This window comes from Lipophrys pholis (genome assembly GCF_963383615.2).
Source record: "Lipophrys pholis genome assembly, chromosome: 15".
Classification (NCBI taxonomy): domain Eukaryota; kingdom Metazoa; phylum Chordata; class Actinopteri; order Blenniiformes; family Blenniidae; genus Lipophrys; species Lipophrys pholis.
The window spans coordinates 13,088,667-13,109,222 of NC_137642.1; the positions used below are offsets into that span (position 1 = coordinate 13,088,667).

The window sequence follows — 20,556 nt, forward strand, 5'->3', positions numbered from 1 at the left end:
TCTTCTCTCCCATTGACAGTGTGACGCAATCGGTCAAAGTTGCGCATGCGCACAGACTGCTAAAGCTTTAATACTAGATCAGTCTGAACGGATTGTGCGGGTGAGCTCTGTTCAATATGATTTGAGAGGAATAACAATTTTGATTGCATTTTTTTGAGCGGCTTTTGTGGAGGCTTTGCAGCCCTCCAGCTCCGCTGCTCGGACACTTTCAGGCCCCGGTGCTTCCAGGCTCTGTCATCCCATCATCCAGCTCCCCTCCGCCGCTGATCGTCGCGTTGGGATCCCGTTAGAACTTCATTAAAAGCAAGTTCGGATGTGGCAAGCAAACTGCCGACGGATGCATAATTTAGCCGACTGGATATCCGGTAAGGAAATATGTCACCACAGAGAATATATTTTTTTTCATCAATTACACACCAAACACTCAGTGATATATTTATGTATTTGTTTTTAAAACGGCAGCTCTTGACTTGTGTTAATTCTTCTGCAGACTGCATAGTTTGTGATAGTGGATAAAAGCGTGTTTGAACGGGTGTGAATGTGAAATCAGAGGGAGGCGTGAGATTCGGGCGCGTGCCCCGGTCAGCTGGAGGTACACGTGACGTAAACACAGCAGCCCGTCTGACCTCCCACTTTAGAAAACACAGTCAAGCAAGCCCATGGTCAAGCCAGCCGCCGCTCTGTTTAGCAGTGCGCCCATGCACCATGCATTACCGTAAGAGCGTTCTAAAAGGATTTCGAGATAGTGAATGAGAGCTCACCTTTTTTAAGTTAGTTAATATACAACACAAATTAATATTACTGCTAATAAAGAACTATTTATAAAACGTACTACCTGCAGAGGCAAAATAAAAAAAACACTTTCGTGCTGTGATGTCATTATATTATATTATATTATATTATATTATATTATATTATATTATTTCCCCTTTGCGATAAACCTATTTAACTTCAGATCAATAGTAGGCCAGCTCAGGATGTGGCATATCAAAATAAGAGGCCTCTGATGTAGCACATCTGGGCTCGACTGATTTTAAAAGTAAATTCATTGTTATCAAACACTCATTCCATGTCAGACTGATAGTAGTCAGTCTCAGGATGGCACTCATCCAGGTACACCAATATAATATAATATAAATCTGAATTTTGACAAGATATGCTGTTTTGTGGGCCTTTAATTTGAAAGAATTTATTAGACTGGTCTGAGGTTTATAGTATTATAGTATAGTTAATACATCACTGACTGAAAATGTGTTTCCTTTTTGTTTTGCTTTGGCAGGAAGAAAATTTGATTAATATTTCATCATTAATAGTTTGTATTTATGACACATTCATTTATTAGGTTTGTTGATATGTCTTATTATTAGCAGTAGTAGTAATTTGTGTTTTTTTTAACTAACTCAATGAAGGTGAGCTCTCGTTCATAGGAACGTCACTTTATATTGAAATCCGTTGAGAACGCTGTTACGGTAATGCATGGTGTACGGGCGCACTGCTAAACAGAGTGGCAGCTGGCATGACTGTGTTTTCTGAAGTGGGGGCTGTCTTGACACCAGTCAGGAACAAGGAGTGCTGAGCTAAATATTATAAATAAATGCATCTCATATCATCACAGTTTTTTTTATTTCTATTCATTTATTTTTTTTGATAACAAACACAAGTGCATTGCAAATGTTAATTTGTTTGTGTCAAGCGCCACACACCTTCATCATCTTTTCTTTTTCTTTGGTCTGACATGTAGGGACAGTGATGGGAGGCTGTGTGGGGAGGACGAGGATGGATGGACAAGGGAGTGCCCGGAGCTCGACAAGGAGCAAAAAACGTGGAGGTAGGAAGCGGAGACACATTGGACAGCCGCCTCTCCTTTAATGACACAAATACACTTACTAGTGAACAAACAAGGCATGATGTTGGACGAACAGTGGTTACAGTATATGGCAAAAGACTCCAAGTCTCTATAGCGTGTCATTCTTTTTGCCCTCATATTGGCAAATGAATATGGTGTAAAAAAGTGTACTCTGTTCGATAATGTTAACAATCATGTATTCATTTAGTGATTAAGCTTTCAAACACACTTGAATTTTTGAAACGGATATTTAATACATTATCATCTTCAACAATGTGTTAATCCATTCTTACTCATTTGCACATGAAGCATCATCAAATTGTGCCATGAGATGACGATCTAATAGTTTGAGCCTTGTTTCTTGGATAGCGTTTTCAGTCTGAAGGGTGGTAGTTTGAGCTGAGGCTGGGAAATGCATCAGTGTTGTGTTGTGTTCTGGCTTCTGGTACAAGACCACATGTCTGAAAAAATCTTTGGATATGGTTTTCATCAACACATGGCTTTATGTCACCATTTTGTGTTTGGTCGAAAAACCAATATTCACATTATTTATGTTTGTCTTGATTGTGTAGATGGCTTGTAGGAGCATAATCCTTACTGTGCTCTTGCTATGTAAACACTGAGGTAAAATAGAGGTCTGCATTGTGCAAGTTAGATCACATATTGATCATTGTTTGTCTTATGCTGACCACAAGCAACACAGCAAAACCAAAACTTATCTGTCTATTTTCTTCAGCTTTCTTTTAGGAGCAAATGTCTGACAGGAGCAAAAAAGTGATAAGTGTCATAAATGTTATTTATACTGACTGAAGACACATATCATCCAGTTCTACTTACCAAGCATCTCGGGCGTTGTGGCTCAGTAATGTATCTAATCTGTGTTGATAACCTTCTCTGATGCCACGGATTATATAAACACGGTTCAACCCATTCCTTCTGAACAAATGCATGTCATGCATTATGCATTGAGCAGCACCAGCAGAAGCAGGGGCCTGCACACAGTTTTTCTAACAGAGACTGACCTACTTGGTGAATGATCCCCCTTCTGTTCCAGTCCTGCAATTAGAGAGCCAATTTACCTGCTACTCAGACCTCAACTCTCAGAAGATTTTCACCGACTCATATCTTGCACTTACATTAGCGAAATGCGAGCACACTGCCTCTGTCAATATTCGCTGTGACTAAATAGCAAAGTCTTGGTCAAAAAAAAAAGACAGTACCTGTGAGGGACTGTTTTCCTAAACACAGTAACGTCTCTTTCAAATAGACAGCAGTGGTCTGACAAGGGTTTTATTATCTGCTAATAGGTTTAACACATAGCCTTTGGGTATTTCTATCCTGCCTCTAAATAGAACTGAGAGGATTAGACCTGTTCTGTAAAGAAGGTACCTTTGGCAAGGACATTCAACTTGCCATGCCTATACTGAGCGCCTTTCCATTAATTGATTTACTGATATTTTGGGCTACAGGTGTGTTTGCTATTAGACAAGATAAAAAAGGAGGGAGTGTGATCGTTTTTAAGCAACTGGGGAAGTGTCAACATCGGTTGATTTGACACATCGTGGTGAACTAGAACAGGTGCTGGTTCCATCAAACTGCAGGACGCTTGTTGGACACATCAGGGACTGTCTTCTTTTCTGGAGTTGTTCGCTGTTTCTCATTCCTGTGGACTTTTGATGTACAGACGTTTGACTCTCATCACATTCGAGAGGAAGAGCAGCTATGGGAGTACCTAACTCCAGGGAATACAATTACCATCACTCTCAAAATACCCCTTTTAAGATTTTGCCCAAACGTAAGTATAGATTCCTGGCTGGGGGAAAAAAATACTCCCATGTTTTTCTTGTATTTGTGCAGTTCAACGGATGCGTGTCATACTTTGTCTCTGAGAGGTTTGTGTTAAGACTCTGTACCATTGTCAATGTGCAAAGATCCATAACATTTACTTGGATTTCTATATGTATGGGTTTGTTATGATTTTCCTGCACCGCAAGTGAACGAACAAGGCATGATGTGCCTAAACCCATGAACATCCCTGATGTTATAGCTTAGGTAAACAGTGGTTACAGCATGAGGCAAATGACCCCAAGGCTCGTCCACATTGAAGTAGGTGATTATGGTGCTAGATCCATTCATCTTCTTTCCCACTTAGTCCGTTTGGGGGTCGGAGTGGCAATATGGAGAACAGAGAAGCCCAGGCATCCCTGTCCCCCGTGACGGTGGTAGATAACGTATAGAAAAGGGGTCGTCTATTTATTATTGTTAATGGCCATGTATTCATTTAGTGATTATGCATTCAAGCACAAGTAAATCCTCTGACTTGTGAAACTGATATTCAATATATCAACACATTAGATTCCTGTACGTATGGGGTTGTTGTGATGTTCTCACATCGCACAGCTGAAACTCAAATATTTAATCACTTGAAATGGAACAATATAGAAAAACCGATACAAATACAAAACAGCAACAACAACAACAATAAAGGATTTAAAAGGAAGCCTCCAGCTATCTTCAGTGCAGCCTCTTAAATAAATGCAAACCTTAATCAAGCCTGCATCATTCTGATGATTTCTGAGTTGCAGAATGAAGAAACGAGCATCAGGATATTTGTATTATTGCATGTATATCAAGGATATGTGGTCTTTTTTCACAAAGACCACGACTACTAAACATTATGCAGCAGTAATAGCAGGACAAGCTCTTTTTTTCTAATTTGCCTGGCTGAAGTTAATTCTTCCCATTAGGTTGGTAGAAAGGTAGAATTTTCCATCCCTCAGGAAGATTTAAGCTTGAGGAGAAATAAACTTGATGCACTGTCGTCAGAGGAAGCAGCTAATCTTAGTTTCCAGGTAGCTGACGTGACCGGTGAGGCCACGCTGCCAACAGTGATGTCTGCAGACAGTCAGACTGACAGTGGCGTGATGGACAGAAACATTTTTCACATGCTGCAGGCTGCACTAAGTTCCGATCACTGTGGTTTTTGTTCCCGTAAAGCATACCGACCAAAGACGAGCAGACATTTCCTGTAAATTATCATGTTACAATACGCTCAAACCTATTAAACCATCTGGCCCTGCAAGTTTTGCTCAGTGCCAACATTCATCCTTTAGATCCATTAAGTGTTTATCAAATTAGAAACCAAATGCACTTTTCAAAGATGATATCCTTGTCCACATAAACTAGTTAATTTTTATTTGTACGTTCCTCTTGGATTCATTTGTCATCATGACATATTTGTGCAGTTAATGAAACGGAGTATCTCCCCTTGTCTGTCAGACATGAGTTTTGGGAGGATTGCAGACAATGGTGTCATTTACATGTATTTATCTGACATGAAACCACCACTGTACACTTGCCTGCCTGCTCGGGAGAAAATCGACAATGGTTTGTGCGAATGTAAAAACATTTGGGGAAAAATGAATGTTCATGATAAAGAATAATATGATTTTACTAAAGCCTCCAGCCTGAATTAGTGTGAAAACCGTTTTTAAGCTTTTAAAATGTTCTACCAATCCAAAATATGTCAATTATACTTTTCCTTTTTTGAAAGAATTTACAACTTAGTGGCCCCTTTGGCACATTTAGCCTGCTTTAGTAATAACACTAATTTGATATATTTGCTACTTTAAATGGTTCTCCATACTGTGGTGAATATTTGTGGTTTTGTTTGGGACAGGGCTTTATTTATGACGTTTGCTACGGTAATGCTTCTCAAATCTTGTGCCATGTGATGATGCAATAATTGACTTGTAGTGGATTCCTATTTGTACTTCAGCTGTGGTTGACTTGTACGCGTTTGCAGCCTTTCAATGGCCAAACGGTGCTCATCCTTCCAACCAATGCCGTGGGATGTGGGCAGATTAATCCTGTTTTGTGGAACCCGATTAATGCCTATAATCCACTGGCGTGTGGTTGTGTGTATGTGTGTGTGTGTCAGTGCACATGTTTGTGTTACTAGCCACTGCAGTAATCCACAGCACTATAAATAATCACTTTGGTTTTCCTCCCTCTGTGATTCAAGCTGCGGTTCTTGGTACTTTGGCTGCGTATGACAGCATGGAAACCTTTGCAAGAAGGTGTCAAATACACTGCTTGCAGAGTATCTGAGTTCAGTCAGCTTAGATAGGAAGTTTAGTATCACAGTGATCGTATAAGGAGTTTTTTTTTATGGGTTTCTTTTGTGATATTGCAGAAAATATTTTAGTGTTGGACTGTAGACTTTTTAAAATCATCCTCTGACCTCACTGGAATTTACATGCTTATGTGGAAATATGATGCATGGAACAAAAATGTCATACTAGATTTCATGTATTTCTTTTACTCAAATATCCTGACAAACATTTCATATTAGATTACTCGTGGAAATGGATGTTTTGATCGTCACGTTTGTTTCGATTTGACCAAGTTTAGACCAGCCTGTCTGGGCTCGTTGTGGCTTTATTCACATGGAAATTCCTCTATCAAGAGAATGAGGAAATTAATTGAATTAACATTTCTCTGTGATGATCGTCAGATGTTACGGGCCATTTAAGAATTAGCCTAATTACTTATGTTGGCAGAATTTCTGCTTGTCAATATTCACATTAGGGCAATATACATCACAGGTGTATCAAGTAATGACTAAGTATGTAGTGACCTGGCAGCCATCTGCATAACAAGCACTTTTCTTAGCGGATACCTGGTTGCACTTCCTTATAATTCCTTTAATGTGTCTTTAAGTTATCAACACAACGATATTTACTTAATCTTTTCAAAACACAGAGGGGTTTTTTTTTGCAAGCGCATATGCTGGATTATTCTGTATGACATTGTTATGGTCAGTTCCTCCATCAGATTCAACAATATATATATTCTTTTTAAATTTCAGGACGCAATGAGCCTCTTAAGAAGGATCGTCCAAAGTGGAAGAGTGAGTACCCGATGACAGAGGGCCAGCTGAGGAGTAAGAGGGACGAGTTTTGGGACACCGCTCCGGCCTTTGATGGACGGAAAGAGATCTGGGATGCACTCAGAGCAGCAGCTCTTGCCGCAGAGTGCAATGACCTGGAGCTAGCACAGGCGATAGTGGATGGAGCCTGCATTACTCTACCACATGGTAAGTAACCCCCCCCCCCCCCCCCCCCCCCCCGCTGTAGTTATAGTTATATAGCATAAGCTCTAATTGTCCTGAAACTTGAAGCACAAATGTATAGGTCAGCATAATAATTCCCACAGTATCAAAGGACAGTTTGCAGAGTCCCATACATCAATTGTTCAGAGATTACTGCTGTAAGAGTTACATAATAGTCGCAGTGCTGTGTGACCGCTGGGAATGAACTGAAGCACAGTCAGCCATGTCAGAGTTAGTTGGGGAAAAAATGACTGGCCTTGCATATTCATCTGTTCACGTGCAGGACTGCTTCAGCTTTTCCAGATGAAGGACACTGATGATATTGATATCTTTGTGACAGGCTCTACTTCCGTGGTCTTAATGATAGCTGTCAAGATATTATTTGATGTTATTGAATGGAGGATTTTTTGTGGGGGGAAACTGTATGTTAATATTGGTCATGTTTTTGTCCTTGCAGGTTCTCTCACAGAGAGTTATGATGAACTGGGTAACCGTTACCAACTCCCGGCCTACACTCTGGCCCCGCCTGTCAACCTCATCACTGAAACGTCCAGTGATAACAAAGTTAGTGACCCCACACAGAAACAGGCTCAGCCGCCGTGCAGACAGGAATTCCAGCTGCGGGTGCGAATGTCAACAGGTAAGGATTTGCCTGATTTAACTGAAATAAAATGTTAAACACCATCTTATGTGCATGAGACCATGCCCTTCTTTGCTTGAAAGATCTAGGCTAGAGATTGATTTATAATTCATAGCTTTTTAGTTTTTGCTCAGAAATCTGTGTCAAATCTATTTATAGATTTTTTTTTTCTTTCTTTCTTTCTTAGGGAAGGATGTGCGTCTCACAGCCAGCTTGGCCGACTCCATTGCTGAGCTGAAGAAACAATTGGAAGAACAGGAAGAAATTGACATAACCCGCCAAAGGTGGTTCTTTTCCGGGAAGCTCCTGACTGACAAGACTCGCCTGCAAGATGCCAAGATCCAGAAGGACTTTGTGGTCCAAGTGATTGTCAATATGAATCCTCCAATCATTGCTAACTGAGGAACGAGCCAAAGGGAGTGAAGGGAAGGAAAGATAATTGTTGTGCCAGAGAACAAGAGTAGGGCTTGAAATCACTTTCCAGTGGGTAACTGCAGTGAAATTTTGTGTACATTTTTATAATAAAGAAATATTGCTTTTGTATTGCTCCTTTTTCTATTTTTCCTTTTTCCAAACAAAGTGAGAATATTGAAAAGCACTGAAACACTTTAGATTAAAGTAGAGCTCAAAGATGCACATCCCCATCTGTTTGTCTGTCCTTCTGTTTGTGGACACATCGACTCACAGCTCTGTTATTTACATGAGTTCCACTCCTTCTCGTGTTCCTTTGGTCTCTGTGTAGGTGTGCTTGCGATAACAATCATATATGGTTCATATGAAAATTCCGATTTAAAAAAAGTATTTCTTTCTTTCTTTCTTTGTAAAAACTGTAAATATCAGGTTCACTATCATGTGTTGTTTGGTCATATAATCATGTGCACACTACACCTTCAAATCACTGCTGTTTGTTCTTTATAAAGACACAGAATGTGAGGATGGCAGGTTAAAAGAGAAGATCAGACTTGTTGTTCATCACTCCAAACAAGCTGTTTTAGTTATGTGTACAATACGATGCTCACTGTACTTGAATAACTTATCAATAAATACTGTAAATTACAATGCTTCTTTGCTTTTCTGTTTTTTTCCTTCAGATTTTCATTGCTTGTAATTGAAAACATTTTACTTAATATTTTACTTTGGCTGTATAGGACAAATGAGATATTAATGAGTGTGTTGATAGTTTATTTTTATCACTCCATCACGCCAACACAACTGCATGAAGTTTCTGAAGGAACTTGCCTGGTGGATCTGTGGTTGTGATCATGGAAACAAATTAGATCTGTATGTATTTCAGGAACATCACGTCCTGAAGTCCTTAAAAGTCACAGTTACTATGGCGATGGTGTGACGCTGCGTGTCGTGTTGTGTGTAAACAGCGCCATCTACACGTAAAGTGACATACAGCCCGAAGTCCAGGCGTGTGAGAGGGCTTGTGACGTCATCACGCACGCGACCGGATCGTTGGCAGCTGGTGGGACGTGATTTTATTTTTAAGTCCCGAAAATGGTCAAATCGGGGAAACTTCGCTCCGGGACCGGGTCAAAACTGAAACGGTGGAAGAAAGGCCACAGCAGCGACTCCAACCCGCAGACGAGTCGTTTCCGGGAGGCAGCGAAGAGCCGCTACTTCAGCCGACCCACCGGTGAGCCTCCAACTGCACGTGGGTCTGGGGCTACTGCTTACAGCAGCTAATATTAGCCATTTAACTCCGCGTAACGTCAGCCAACTTCATGTGCAGCGTCTGAACAACAACGCCATTAAAGCTGGACTTTATCTTGTGCCTTTGTGTTGTGTCAGTTTATTTAACACGCTCGTTATTTCTCAGTTCCTAGCATTGCTTAGCTACTGTCTGCAGCCTCAAAAGCTAAAAGCAGATTTAGCTCAACAGTATCAAAACAGCTGGTCAGGACTGTTGATGTTCTGTAAAAACACGAAGAAATAGAAAGCTGGCTTCACTTAGGACACGTGTCAGAGCCACATTCAAGCCCCGCAGATCTTAACTTTGTTGATCGTTCGGGTCAGGGTAAAGGTTTCGCGATATTGATTTCCAAATGTTTCATTGACAGTCTTAACATTTGTATACATGAACTTTGTATTCACGAGAAGTAAGATTGATAGAACAAGCACGAATTTCTAAATATTATAGTTTTGCCTCCAAACCTCACCAATACCGACATTTCTCAATACTTGTTGCACAGGATTGCCTTATGGTTTTTTATTTAAATGAACACTCACCGCACTTTACTTGGGTAAAGATTTGTAATGTCCCAGTATCCACATTGTATGTGTGCTTGAATGGTGTATTTTTTTTTCTGTCATTAAAGTTTTTCAAGCTGATTTACCATTAAAAATGGAAGGACAGACAGTTGTAGCTGCAGCAACTTAAACAATATTTATATGTAACATTGGTACTAGTTAATCAGTCACCCTTAAAAAATAAAAATCTGTGTTTTAATTTGTCAGTTTTTTGGGGTTGAAAAGGATGAATACATGTTTTTTCTTTTAGAATATTTTTTTTTTACAGTTTTATCTGCAAACCCAGTCTGACACTTGAAAGTGAGAACCGATGAAACTAAAGATTGCATCCAATTGAGGCGATTTCTTCTCTTGCCCCACAGAAAAGAGCGATCTAACAGTCGATGCTTTAAAGCTTCACAATGAGCTGCAGGCTGGTCCACTGGAGATTAGTGCAGGTCGCAAAGATGCACGTATGGAAGAAGAGCCGGATGAGATGCTGTCAGAAAAGACATCTGGCACCTTCCTCAGCGGCCTGTCGGACTGCTCCAACCTCACCTTCAGAAAAGTGCAGCGCTATTGGGAGTCGAATTCAGCTGCTCACAAAGAGGTTTGTGGACAGATGTTAGCTTGTTTGATCACAGCACATTTATCTGTCAGCTCTGTTTATCTGGCTGGTGAGCAAGACTTTACTCTCACAAATATGTAGGACAGCAATCAAGTCCTAACAAACATCTCTAGGAGCTGACATTAAACGGTCACTGCAAATAGCAAAGAGGTTTCCTGCAGATGTGACATTTTCTTCTCTTCTGACTTTCAGATTTGTGCAGTGTTGGCAGCTGTTACTGAAGTAATCCGCAGTCAAGGAGGGAAAGAGACTGAAACCGAGTACTTTGCCGCTTTGGTGAGTGTTTCTCCCTTCGAGCACTGACCAACCTGTGATGTGTTACCAAGTATTTACAGATGCGATGTGCCTCTTCTTTGTTTAGATGACCACTCTGGAGGTTGTGGATTCTGCAGAGTCCCAGGCAGCAGTGGCTTACCTCCTAAACCTTGTCATGAAGCGGTAGGACACAGTAAACTCCCTGGTCATGTCTAAGCCAAGTGAATATGACTTGAAATATATTTTACTTTCATGTTGTATTGAACTTCCCAGGGTTCCTACACCAGTGCTCATGTCTAAGTTCTCGGACACCACCAAGGCACTGATGGACGTCATGTCGAAAGAGGCCACGTCTGACACGTCATCAGCACTTAGATGGGTGAGTGGAAACAGTGTCTTCTCATCTCTATTAATCTTTAGCGAAACATGTAGCACTAATGGCTTATGGTGTTTTTGGTCTATAGATCCTGTCGTGCCTGGCTGCTTTGTTAAGGAAACAGGATATATCTGTCTGGACGTATCCATCTACTCTGCAGGCGTACCACGGTCTGCTCAGCTTTACAGTGCACACCAAGCCAAAGGTTGGTACCGCGACAGAGGTGCTCTGTGGTTATTTGTTAATGACAATGATGTGTCTCTGGTGGAAAGGATCCTAAAAAATTGCTTTCAAAAAAATCTTTGAGGTTTGAATGATCCGTCATTACATGCAATTACCTCTTAAAAATGGAGCTGAACCAGGACGACGGTGCGTTTGAGAAACATTTGTCTATAAGGTGCTGTTAGTTTTTATGCTTGATTTATCCCTCAGGTCCGTAAAGCAGCACAGCAAGGTGTGTGCTCCATTCTCAGAGGGAGTGACTTCCTATTTACTGATAATGCACCGGCCAATCACCCAGCAGCCGCTACCACAGCCAAGTTCTGCATTAAAGAAATAGAGCAAACAGGGGGTAAGGCGCTATGATGTACTGCACTAATGTACGTATGTAGCACAGAATTCTGTCTGATTGTTGGGACTCTAGTAAACTTTGTTTACTTCTATGATTGGATGCTTTCTTCCCCCCACAGGCAGCAAAGAAGACACCACCACACTCCACGTGCTCGGCCTATTGAAGGAGTTAATTGGGACGTTTCCTCTGGGAGCCGTCAAGTCCTGTTGTGAGACTTTGCTGCGAGTGATGACACTCAGTCATGTGGTACGAAATAAATTCACACGGACGCATCAAAATTCACTTCTGTTCATCGACATTCACTCACGCTGTTGTTTTCTCTGCATGTAGCTGGTGACCGCCAGTGCCATGCAGGCCTTTCACAAGTTGTTCAGTGGTAAGCCAAATGCTTCAACCCTGTCGCCAGAACTCAACGCACAGATCATCACGGTGAGGGAATACTTAAAGCAATACTTTGTCATTGTATCACGAACATACGGTGTAAAACCTCAAAAGCCCCGTTTCCACTGCACAACAAGTGCAGGGATGGAACAGGACGGTCCGGTACGGTTCTGGTTTCCACCGCAACAATTGTTAATGGTACCGAAATAATCGCTCCAAAGGTTGACGCTTTTCCGTCCCCCTTCTGTTGGGGTACTCAGGACAATTGAATGGGTGCAATTTTGAGGAGCCTCCTGCTGATTGGTCAGTGATTTACTACACGCCCTCAATATTTTAATATGTCGGCTGTATGAATCCTCTGTTGTTAACATATTCAGCTTTGCACTGTTTTATTTATTTATTTATTTTTTTGCGGGGCAACTTTCACGTTGGCCCTGAAAGAGCAGACGTGAGGCAGGGACCGAGACTGGGATCCTCGCATCGCGTCCGCGCTCTCGGCTCCAACGCCGAACTTGCAGCTGTAACATCACCGGTGACGCAGAGCTGGCACATCGTCAGTGATGCTGCATGTCGAGCCGCGGGACCAGAGCCGACCGGCTTTGTGCCGTTGGAGCGCGCTCTGCTGCACTTCGCGGGTCCGGTGTTCGTTCTCTCGGAAACCAACACGGAAGTTGCAGCTGCAGCTCTGTGGCTGCAAAAAAAAAAGAAGTTAGGAAAACAACTAGTGCAAAGCGGAGTATGTAAACAACAACAACAGAGGATTCATAAGGTGCAGATCGGCCGCCCCGGGCTGAGACTACTGTTGCAATGTCACATATCTGCGGAGCTCACAACCCCGCCTCCATTTTATCTGTACTCTCTGCAGTGGAAATGCAGAACAGATTTAGCTCTGGGTACGCTTTGCCATACTGCTCCTTACCGCTCCGTTCTATCCCTGCACTTTTCGTGCGGTGGAAACGGGGCTAAACTCAGTTCTCCCTTCTAGGCTCTGTACGATTACCTTCCCAGTGAGAATGACCTGCAGCCTCTGTTGGCTTGGCTTGCTGTCATGGAGAAGGCACATGTTCACCTAGCAGGGTAATGACATATCAACTCTCAACAGTTTAACACGTTGTTTTGTGAGTCATCAGATTGTTGGTGAGCAGCCTCCATTGTCTTTGTGCAGCTTACAGAGTACTCTAAGTTTGGGTCACCTCCCTCGCCTCTTCTCTGCTGCCATGTCCTGCCTGTTGTCGCCTCATGTTCAGGTGGTGTCTGCAGCTACAAACGCTCTCAAGGTAAAGTGCGACGTTAAATGAAGATGCATTTTGAAATTTGTCTTTCAATCCTAACATTCTACTTGGCTTTGATTTTTGATTAAATGGTTGGCAAAGCCTTCAGATTTGCTTAAGGTTTTATTCATTTTACTAGCAGTGTTTCCTAAACCATGTGTTTCGCCTCCTAATTAATCCCCTCTCACTTTCAGACACTGTTGACTGAATGTGTCGCCCCTCACATGAAGGACATTGGCATGGTCACTGCCACCTCTTCTGCGGGGAACTCATCCTACATCTGCAAAATATTTCGGTACGATCCCAAACTGCCAAGCTACTGTATGTCCTTTTCCCATTTTGTTGACGAGGTGGGAATACAGCTTTTGCTCACTGTGACTGTGCCTGTGTCTTTCAGTATCGTAGAAGAAGGTTTGTCGTATCGCTTCCATGCCTCGTGGCCATTTGTGCTGCAGATCCTGGGTTGTTTCTACCGGGTAGCAGGGAAACAAGCTCACCCCATCATGGCCAAGGTATATTCAGCTCTGGTGATCAGTACACGCACAACACAAGGGCTTTGGTAAACCTTGTTTTTTTATGTCCTGGACAGTCCCTGCAGTCTCTGGCGGACCTGCGTTCAACTCCACACTTCCCCTTCAGCGGTGAGTTGGACTTGGCCGTTGGAGGAGCTGTGGAGAGCATGGGGCCTGAAGTTGTCCTCGGTGCTGTGCCTCTCAACATAACTGGCTATGAGTAAGGGCATCACACACCTTACGCACAAACAAAATAATGAAGTGTCGTTATCCCCTTGTGTTTTTGTGTTTTAACAACCGATCTTTGCTTCCTGTCAGTGATGACTTGGAGTTCCCACGTAGCTGGCTGGTCCCGGTCATACGAGATCATGTGAAGAACACTCATCTTGGTTTCTTTGCGTCACATTTCCTCCCACTGGCCAATACTCTCAAGCAGAGAGGTAAGTGATGTGTCGTAAGCTTCACATAATGATGAGAATCGATGCAAATAACTGTTTTCGTTTGTACCAACGGATGAACTTGTTCTTGTGTTGTAGCTGAAGAGTTGGAGGAAGCAGGACAGAAACTCGAGGCCAAAGTTTACCGGACTTTACAGCTTCAGGTAGCCCAACTTATGTCTCCTTTTCTTAACATTATCCTGAACAGAGGAGTGTGTAAACGAACCCAATGAGTCGGTTACCAGGCTGAAGTAGTTTACATATATATTTTTTTTAGATTTGGACCATGCTTCCTGGTTTTTGTACATGCCCCGTGGATCTTCTGGCATCCTACAAAAGTCTTGCGCGCACACTTGGTATGGCCATCAATGAGCGACCAGACCTGAGACTTACGGTGTGTCAGGCTCTACGCACCATCATCAACAAGAGCTGCTCCACAGGTGGGAAGTCAAACCCATTCACAGAAACACACGACACATTAAAGCTGCTGCAGCTGCTTGAATCAACTCTTAAAATACTTGTTCCTGCTTTACATCTGCAGAGGAAGAAAAGGCTGAAGTGGGCCGCTTCTCCAAGAACTTCTTGCCGATACTTTTCAATGTGTACAGCCAGCAACCTGCAGCTGGAGAGTCGGGTACCTACAGGATGGCCATGCTGGACACCATCAAGGTCTATTTGACCGTCACTGACATGCAGGTACGTTCAGTTTTTAAGTTCAGCATCTCACTTCTCTCATGGTTCATATTAAGGAAATGAGTTTAACTTAACGTTTCTCCTATGAATTTTCTTCAGATGACCTGCACATTTCTGCAAAAAGCTGCGGACAGACTGAACAGCACAGAGAGCACAGAGTTCACACGGTAGGACAATAATGTGGACATCTGTACAGCACATATCCAACTATAAATTCAAAGAGAATAAGAAAGTAATAAAATAGGAAACACTGGAATATCACTTAAAGAGCAAAGAGACACACCCATGCAAAGGTTCAAGTCATAAACGTATATTAAGACTTATTTGCGGTATTTTATTTGTATCTCAAAACTACTAATAACAGCTGTTGTGCAAATTCGTGACTGTCAAGAGATTTTTGTTCTTCCTACATTTGTCAGATTGAAAAGACACCAAGTTCTACAGTTTATGTGCATTTTTTTTATGGCAGATTACTGATTTCGTGATTGCAATAGAATGTGTGGTCTTTGCTACATCTGTATGACTATTTCAACCCCTGTAGATGTGCTGGTTCTTCATCTAATCTAGCATAAAACACAACTGATCATTTCTGTAACTGTTGTATTTTCATCCTTGTGTGAAATGGAAGTCACATGACAACAATTCTTAAACTTAAAACCATCTACTTCAGTCTGGACAAAAAACGAGCCGTGGGAAGTATTTATAATTGATATGAAAGTATTTGTGACCAAAAATATCCATGTCTACCCTGTTAATACTCATCAGGTGAATAAAAGTGTGCCTTATTCTCTGTCCCCTTTCAGGCTGTCGGTAATGGACCTTGTGATTGCCATGGCTCCCTTTGTCGACGAATCCACCATGACTAAAACCTTTGAGCTGATTAGGCCATATCTGGAGGTAGGAGTTTACACAGCGTGCCTAAAGGCATGTTTTGTTTTTAATTGATTGTTTAATTTAACTCTGCATCTTGTTTTCAGACCAAAGACCCGGGCATGCAGAAAAAGGCTTACAGAGTTTTGGAGGAGATGTGTGGAGCAGAGAGAGACGAGTGTAGATCGTTTGTCGTATCTAATCTGGATACACTCAAAGTTGTCCTGCTTGAAACACTGAAAAGTGCCGCTTCTCCAGCAAAGAGGGTGAGGACCGTGTTTGTGCATGGAAACAAAGTGAACACAACACGAGATGGGATATTGTTTCTTGGCATACCGGTAATCTAATTGTATCTTGCTTTTGTGTTGCTCTTTTTCAGCCTCGACTCAAGTGTCTGACCCATATTGTCAAAAGACTGAATGAAGAACACAAAGATTTTATCTCCGCCCTGCTGCCAGAGGTACCAACATAGCAAGTAATGTAATTGTATTGTGGCTGCTCAGTTTCCGGATCACAGTTGTTAGACACCACTTGAGAAAAGAATTTCTTTCTGCATGATGTGTCAAAAAGAAGAATGGCATCATTCTTTTTTCACATTCCAGAGAGAACAAAATGATAGTGTGTATGAACCAGGGTTGTCAAAAACACACCATGAATATGATACCAGAGGGTCTGATTTGAACTGACATGAACTGCAATTCTTGCAATAAAATAACTTTCTACTTGTAATTAGTCCACAGGGGCGCAGGAACATAACACAAGCAGTTCCCTTGCTTTGGGAGCTCTCAACACTGTGCAGAGTGTCAAGTTTCCAAATGATATATATCGTCACAGAGAGTGCCAGTCATGTCGTTACAGACCAGAGTGTATCAGTGTGTTTTCTTGACATAGCTGTGCCTCTTTGTAAAGTCTTCTGACCAAATATCTCAAAGGCACTGAACCTCACTTTGGCTCCCAAGTTTGGTCCTGTTTGTTTTTGTTCTCCTTTGCCATGTTTGACCAAATATGAAGTACTCCCCCTGAATTAACCCTCAATTAATTGCTATTTATGCCCCAGGAGCCGCCTCAGCTGAAATGTGTGTCACATTTGATCGGCATTCGAGTGCAGATAGTTTCACACAGCATTCGAGCCACACTGCAGAGTTTTAACTGTAGCTGCTTTTTGAGTCTGCTTCCCCTTTGAAATCAATCGGGGTCAAATGTATCCCTTAATTTGAAATGACTTTGACAGCCCTGGCTGCTCCAAACCCACAAATTTGTGCGTATTTTATAATTTTCCCTCTAGGTGATCATATGTACCAAGGAGGTGTCGGCTGGAGCGCGTAAGAGCGCCTACGCTCTGCTGGTGGAAATAGGATCAGCTTTTGTCCGCTTCTGCGGGAATAAAAATGGTAATGTTACATTTATGGAAGATTATCTTGTTGATTTGAGATGTGGAGCTCAGAGATGTCATATTAAAAGCACGTCTCTGTCTGAACTAGATGCCATGGACCAGTATCTGGTTTTGGTGTATGCAGGACTCATGGGCTCTGTCACCATGATCACTTGTACAGTGCTGGCGCTGACACGTCTGGTGTTTGAGTATAAAGGTACGTCTGATGAAGTTCCACAGTTTGCTGCAGGTGAAGCAGGATTTTGTTTTGTGAACCGGATTGGAACCGCTGCCTTTTCTCTCTCAGACTCGATCGAGGTGAGCAGCATGGAGCAGCTGCTAAGCAACATTTGCCTGCTGCTGTCGTCCCGTACCAGAGAAATAGTCAAAGCCGCCTTAGGCTTCATCAAGGTCATCCTCTTCATCATGGACTCCAAGACGCTGGCTTCACATGCCACGATCATGGTAAGCGCTGCACATCCTGGTTACTTGGAGTCACCTTAAATACTTTTTAATTGGTTACCCATTACTTTTTTGTTTTGTTTTCACTGCCAGGTTTACTTCTCACAACTATAGACTGTTTATCTTCTCCAAGAAAATTAAAAAAGGAGAGAAATCAAGCTTTTTGCCCGAGTCAGCCTTTTTGGTCAACAAAACAGCCATAACATCAGTTTAAATCCAGTCATAGGAAGGTAAAAGAAGATTTCTCCTTCACTGTTTTTCAGATGGAGGGTATAGGAAACATCAACGATGATGTGAGAAGACACTTCAGAGCCAAACTGAAGAATATTTTCACCAAGTTTATCAGAAAGTTTGGGTAAGTGTTCCATAATTACTTGGGTTTCTGTGTTGACTGGATGGAGATCTGCCTTGTTCTGACTCTCTATGGTCCTTTCAGCTTCGAGCTGGTGAAGAGCATGCTGCCTGCAGAACACCACAAGGTTCTGGCAAACATCCGCAAAGCTGAGGCTCGCAACAAGAGGCGCAAACAGGCCTCTGAGGATGACTCGGAAAGTGAAGAGGAAACGCCTAAGAAAAAGAATGAAAGGTATCCAACAAATATAGCTTATTTCCATTGTGACTTTGTTCCATATTTTGTCCTGTGTATTTTTTCTTCAAGACTTTTACGCTAAAACTGTGAAAACAATAACAATAGACTTGAAATATTTCAGATTATGTTTGGAAAAATCTGAAATATGAGCAATTCACTGTTGCTGCAATGAATGAAATTGTGGAAAATTAAAATTTTCCAGAGTTTTTTAAATGTACTCTTATACAAAATTTAAAGTAAACATTATTTCAGTCCTAAACACATGAATTTCTTTCCTATGAAGCATTGAGGAAATCCTCGCAGAGTCAGACAGTGAGTTGTCGGAGGATGAACGGAAGCCTCGTGCAGCTCAGAGGAAAGCAGGCAAACAGCAGAAAGGACGAGCTTGGCTCAAAGAGGGAGAGGAAGACGACCCTCTCAACTTCCTGGATCCCAAGGTTTCTCAGAGAGTGTTAGGTAACACGCCGTCTCCTGTGTTTTCCATAGTCCCATCAACTAAGAGCACGAAAGTCACTGCATACTTTTGATTCGTTCTCAGCCACCAACCCAGATCTGAAAAAGAGCACCAAGGTTGAGCATGGCTTCAAAGTGACGTCAGACGGTCGACTTATCATCAGAGAGGATGGAGCGGAAGAAAACAAAGACAAAGGTGAGACGAAAGCAGCTCTGTCCTGTCTGTCGCTCTTTGTTTGGACAATACTGATGATAACTCGCCCCTCTCACAGAGATGGGAGAGATGGACGATATCTTAGAAGAAGCTGGAGTCAAGAATGTGAGTAATGTGAAGCACAGCGCCTTCGCCCACGGGATTATTTTTGTTGCAGTTTGTTTACATTCAGACCTTTCAAAACATTCTCAGAGAAAGACCCAGAAGAGGAAATTCAAGGATGACAACTTTGATGACGACATGGACATTGAACCTCAGTTAAAATATAAAGGTAATTTAAAATAAATGTGTCATTCCCCCCCCCCCCCTTGACTGTGTACAAGCAGTAATGTGCTGATCATGTGGTGTTTTCTTCTCGCCAGCTGGAGGTTCAGGAATCCACAGAAAACTTGGAGGCCGGAGGGACATTGGGGCTGATTATAAATCAAAGGTGAGCCCGATGTTGTGCGTTCTTGAAAGTATCTGGTATGCGGTGTATTGTTCGGAGAATGTAATTCTTAGCATCCACTTGGTCATCTTACATTTCAGAAAGGAAAAGGAGACGTGAAGAAACATGGAAAATGTGATCCCTACGCCTATGTTCCACTGAAGAAGGCCCAGCTTAATCGCAGGTATCTGCACCAGAGGATCACTTCTGGGAAAAAAAAAAAAAGCTCTATGACCCAAGTGGACGTGATTTATAACCTCAACATGTTTTGTTTGTTCACAGGAAGCGAGCCAAACTGGAGGGCCAGTTCAAAGGCATGGTGAGAGGAGCCCAGAAGGGGGCGCTGTCGGGAAGGAAAATGCAGAAGAGAAAAGGAAAAGCTTGAAGAGGATACTCTATATTGTTCGCTTGGACTCCAAATGTGTTGTGTGCATAAACATCCTCCAATGTGGGCGTACACTTTAATGTGAGCGTGCATCTCGTGTGTTTGTGTGCATGTGTGTTTCTGATAAACTTAAGATGGAAGCAGTTTTGTTTTTTTTTAAAAATTGAAACATCTTTCAAAGATAACTAATTTCTCTGATTAAGTCTGAATCACTTTCATAACGTTTGTGTCATGGTCAAACTATTCTGCCCCTGCTGTTATGTCATAGAAAACTAATCCGGGAGGGGGGGGTCTGTCATGATTATTTGGCCAAGTAATAGATTAAATGCGACTCAATAGAAATATACTTTATGTATTGAAATATATAGACAGATATTACAACTATTAGCAGAAAAATGACTTGTGCCTCTTGCTTTTCCTTTGTTTGATCTCTTGAGGGTGCTGTAGTCTTCAGCGGTTCGCAGAGTTTATGAAAGCTTTTAGGTGATTGAAAAATATCATTAAAGCTGCCCTTTGGCCTGAAACATTAAAAAAAAATCCCCAGCCTGCAGTTGCCATATTTTCAAATGGCGGAGCAGCTTCAAGGCATCAAGAGCAAAGCTGTAGGTTGTTTCTCTGCAGGACTTAGTAATTTATTATGGCTCTCATGTGAATCACTTCCTCACACTGGTTGCAGTAACGTGAGTCATGTAAGTGACAGACTGACCTCCTAATCACAGTCCTCGTATGTCTGCGCTCAACGTGTCATGCAACTTCTCTGAAGGATGGAGCAGATGCCCAGAGGTGACTCAAGATTCCCAGACCTGTCGTCATCGGCGTGGCCGCT

At 42.1% G+C, this 20,556-nt stretch overlaps 2 protein-coding genes across 3 annotated transcripts; both read left to right on the plus strand.

Annotated features, from left to right (window-relative positions):
- The first annotated feature begins 53 nt into the window (after positions 1-53).
- Positions 54-8,662, plus strand: ubtd1a (ubiquitin domain containing 1a). 2 transcript variants are annotated; one of them, XM_080481759.1, is made up of 5 exons: positions 54-365; positions 1,742-1,828; positions 6,717-6,944; positions 7,417-7,599; positions 7,787-8,662. In XM_080481759.1, the coding sequence occupies exons 1-5, from the start codon at positions 314-316 to the stop codon at positions 7,999-8,001; spliced, it is 765 nt and encodes a 254-aa protein (XP_080337885.1). In that variant the 5' UTR covers positions 54-313; the 3' UTR covers positions 8,002-8,662. The 2 variants fall into 2 exon arrangements, with proteins under 2 accessions (XP_080337885.1, XP_080337886.1); XM_080481760.1 differs by lacking the exons at positions 54-365; positions 1,742-1,828 and adding an exon at positions 2,784-3,641.
- Positions 8,663-9,013: 351 nt separating this feature from the next.
- Positions 9,014-20,258, plus strand: rrp12 (ribosomal RNA processing 12 homolog). Its single transcript, XM_080481287.1, has 34 exons — positions 9,014-9,241; positions 10,218-10,444; positions 10,655-10,738; positions 10,824-10,900; positions 10,991-11,096; positions 11,182-11,298; positions 11,526-11,664; positions 11,783-11,910; positions 11,995-12,093; positions 13,031-13,122; positions 13,211-13,322; positions 13,511-13,611; positions 13,714-13,828; positions 13,906-14,048; positions 14,147-14,268; positions 14,365-14,429; positions 14,543-14,705; positions 14,807-14,961; positions 15,058-15,125; positions 15,762-15,855; positions 15,936-16,094; positions 16,208-16,288; positions 17,114-17,219; positions 17,310-17,417; positions 17,508-17,665; positions 17,926-18,017; positions 18,099-18,248; positions 18,535-18,707; positions 18,790-18,900; positions 18,977-19,023; positions 19,111-19,189; positions 19,281-19,348; positions 19,447-19,529; positions 19,628-20,258. The coding sequence occupies exons 1-34, from the start codon at positions 9,103-9,105 to the stop codon at positions 19,728-19,730; spliced, it is 3,864 nt and encodes a 1,287-aa protein (XP_080337413.1). The 5' UTR covers positions 9,014-9,102; the 3' UTR covers positions 19,731-20,258.
- Positions 20,259-20,556: the final 298 nt, after the last annotated feature.

Coding starts and splice junctions, on each gene's coding strand:
- ubtd1a (XM_080481759.1), top strand. CDS start 314: ATGTGGCAAGCAAACTGCCGACGGATGCATAATTTAGCCGACTGGATA. Junction 366..1,741: donor TTTAGCCGACTGGATATCCG/GTAAGGAAATAT, acceptor TCTGACATGTAG/GGACAGTGATGGGAGGCTGT. Junction 6,945..7,416: donor CTGCATTACTCTACCACATG/GTAAGTAACCCC, acceptor TTGTCCTTGCAG/GTTCTCTCACAGAGAGTTAT.
- rrp12 (XM_080481287.1), top strand. CDS start 9,103: ATGGTCAAATCGGGGAAACTTCGCTCCGGGACCGGGTCAAAACTGAAA. Junction 13,829..13,905: donor CTCACCCCATCATGGCCAAG/GTATATTCAGCT, acceptor TGTCCTGGACAG/TCCCTGCAGTCTCTGGCGGA. Junction 19,530..19,627: donor AAGGCCCAGCTTAATCGCAG/GTATCTGCACCA, acceptor GTTTGTTCACAG/GAAGCGAGCCAAACTGGAGG.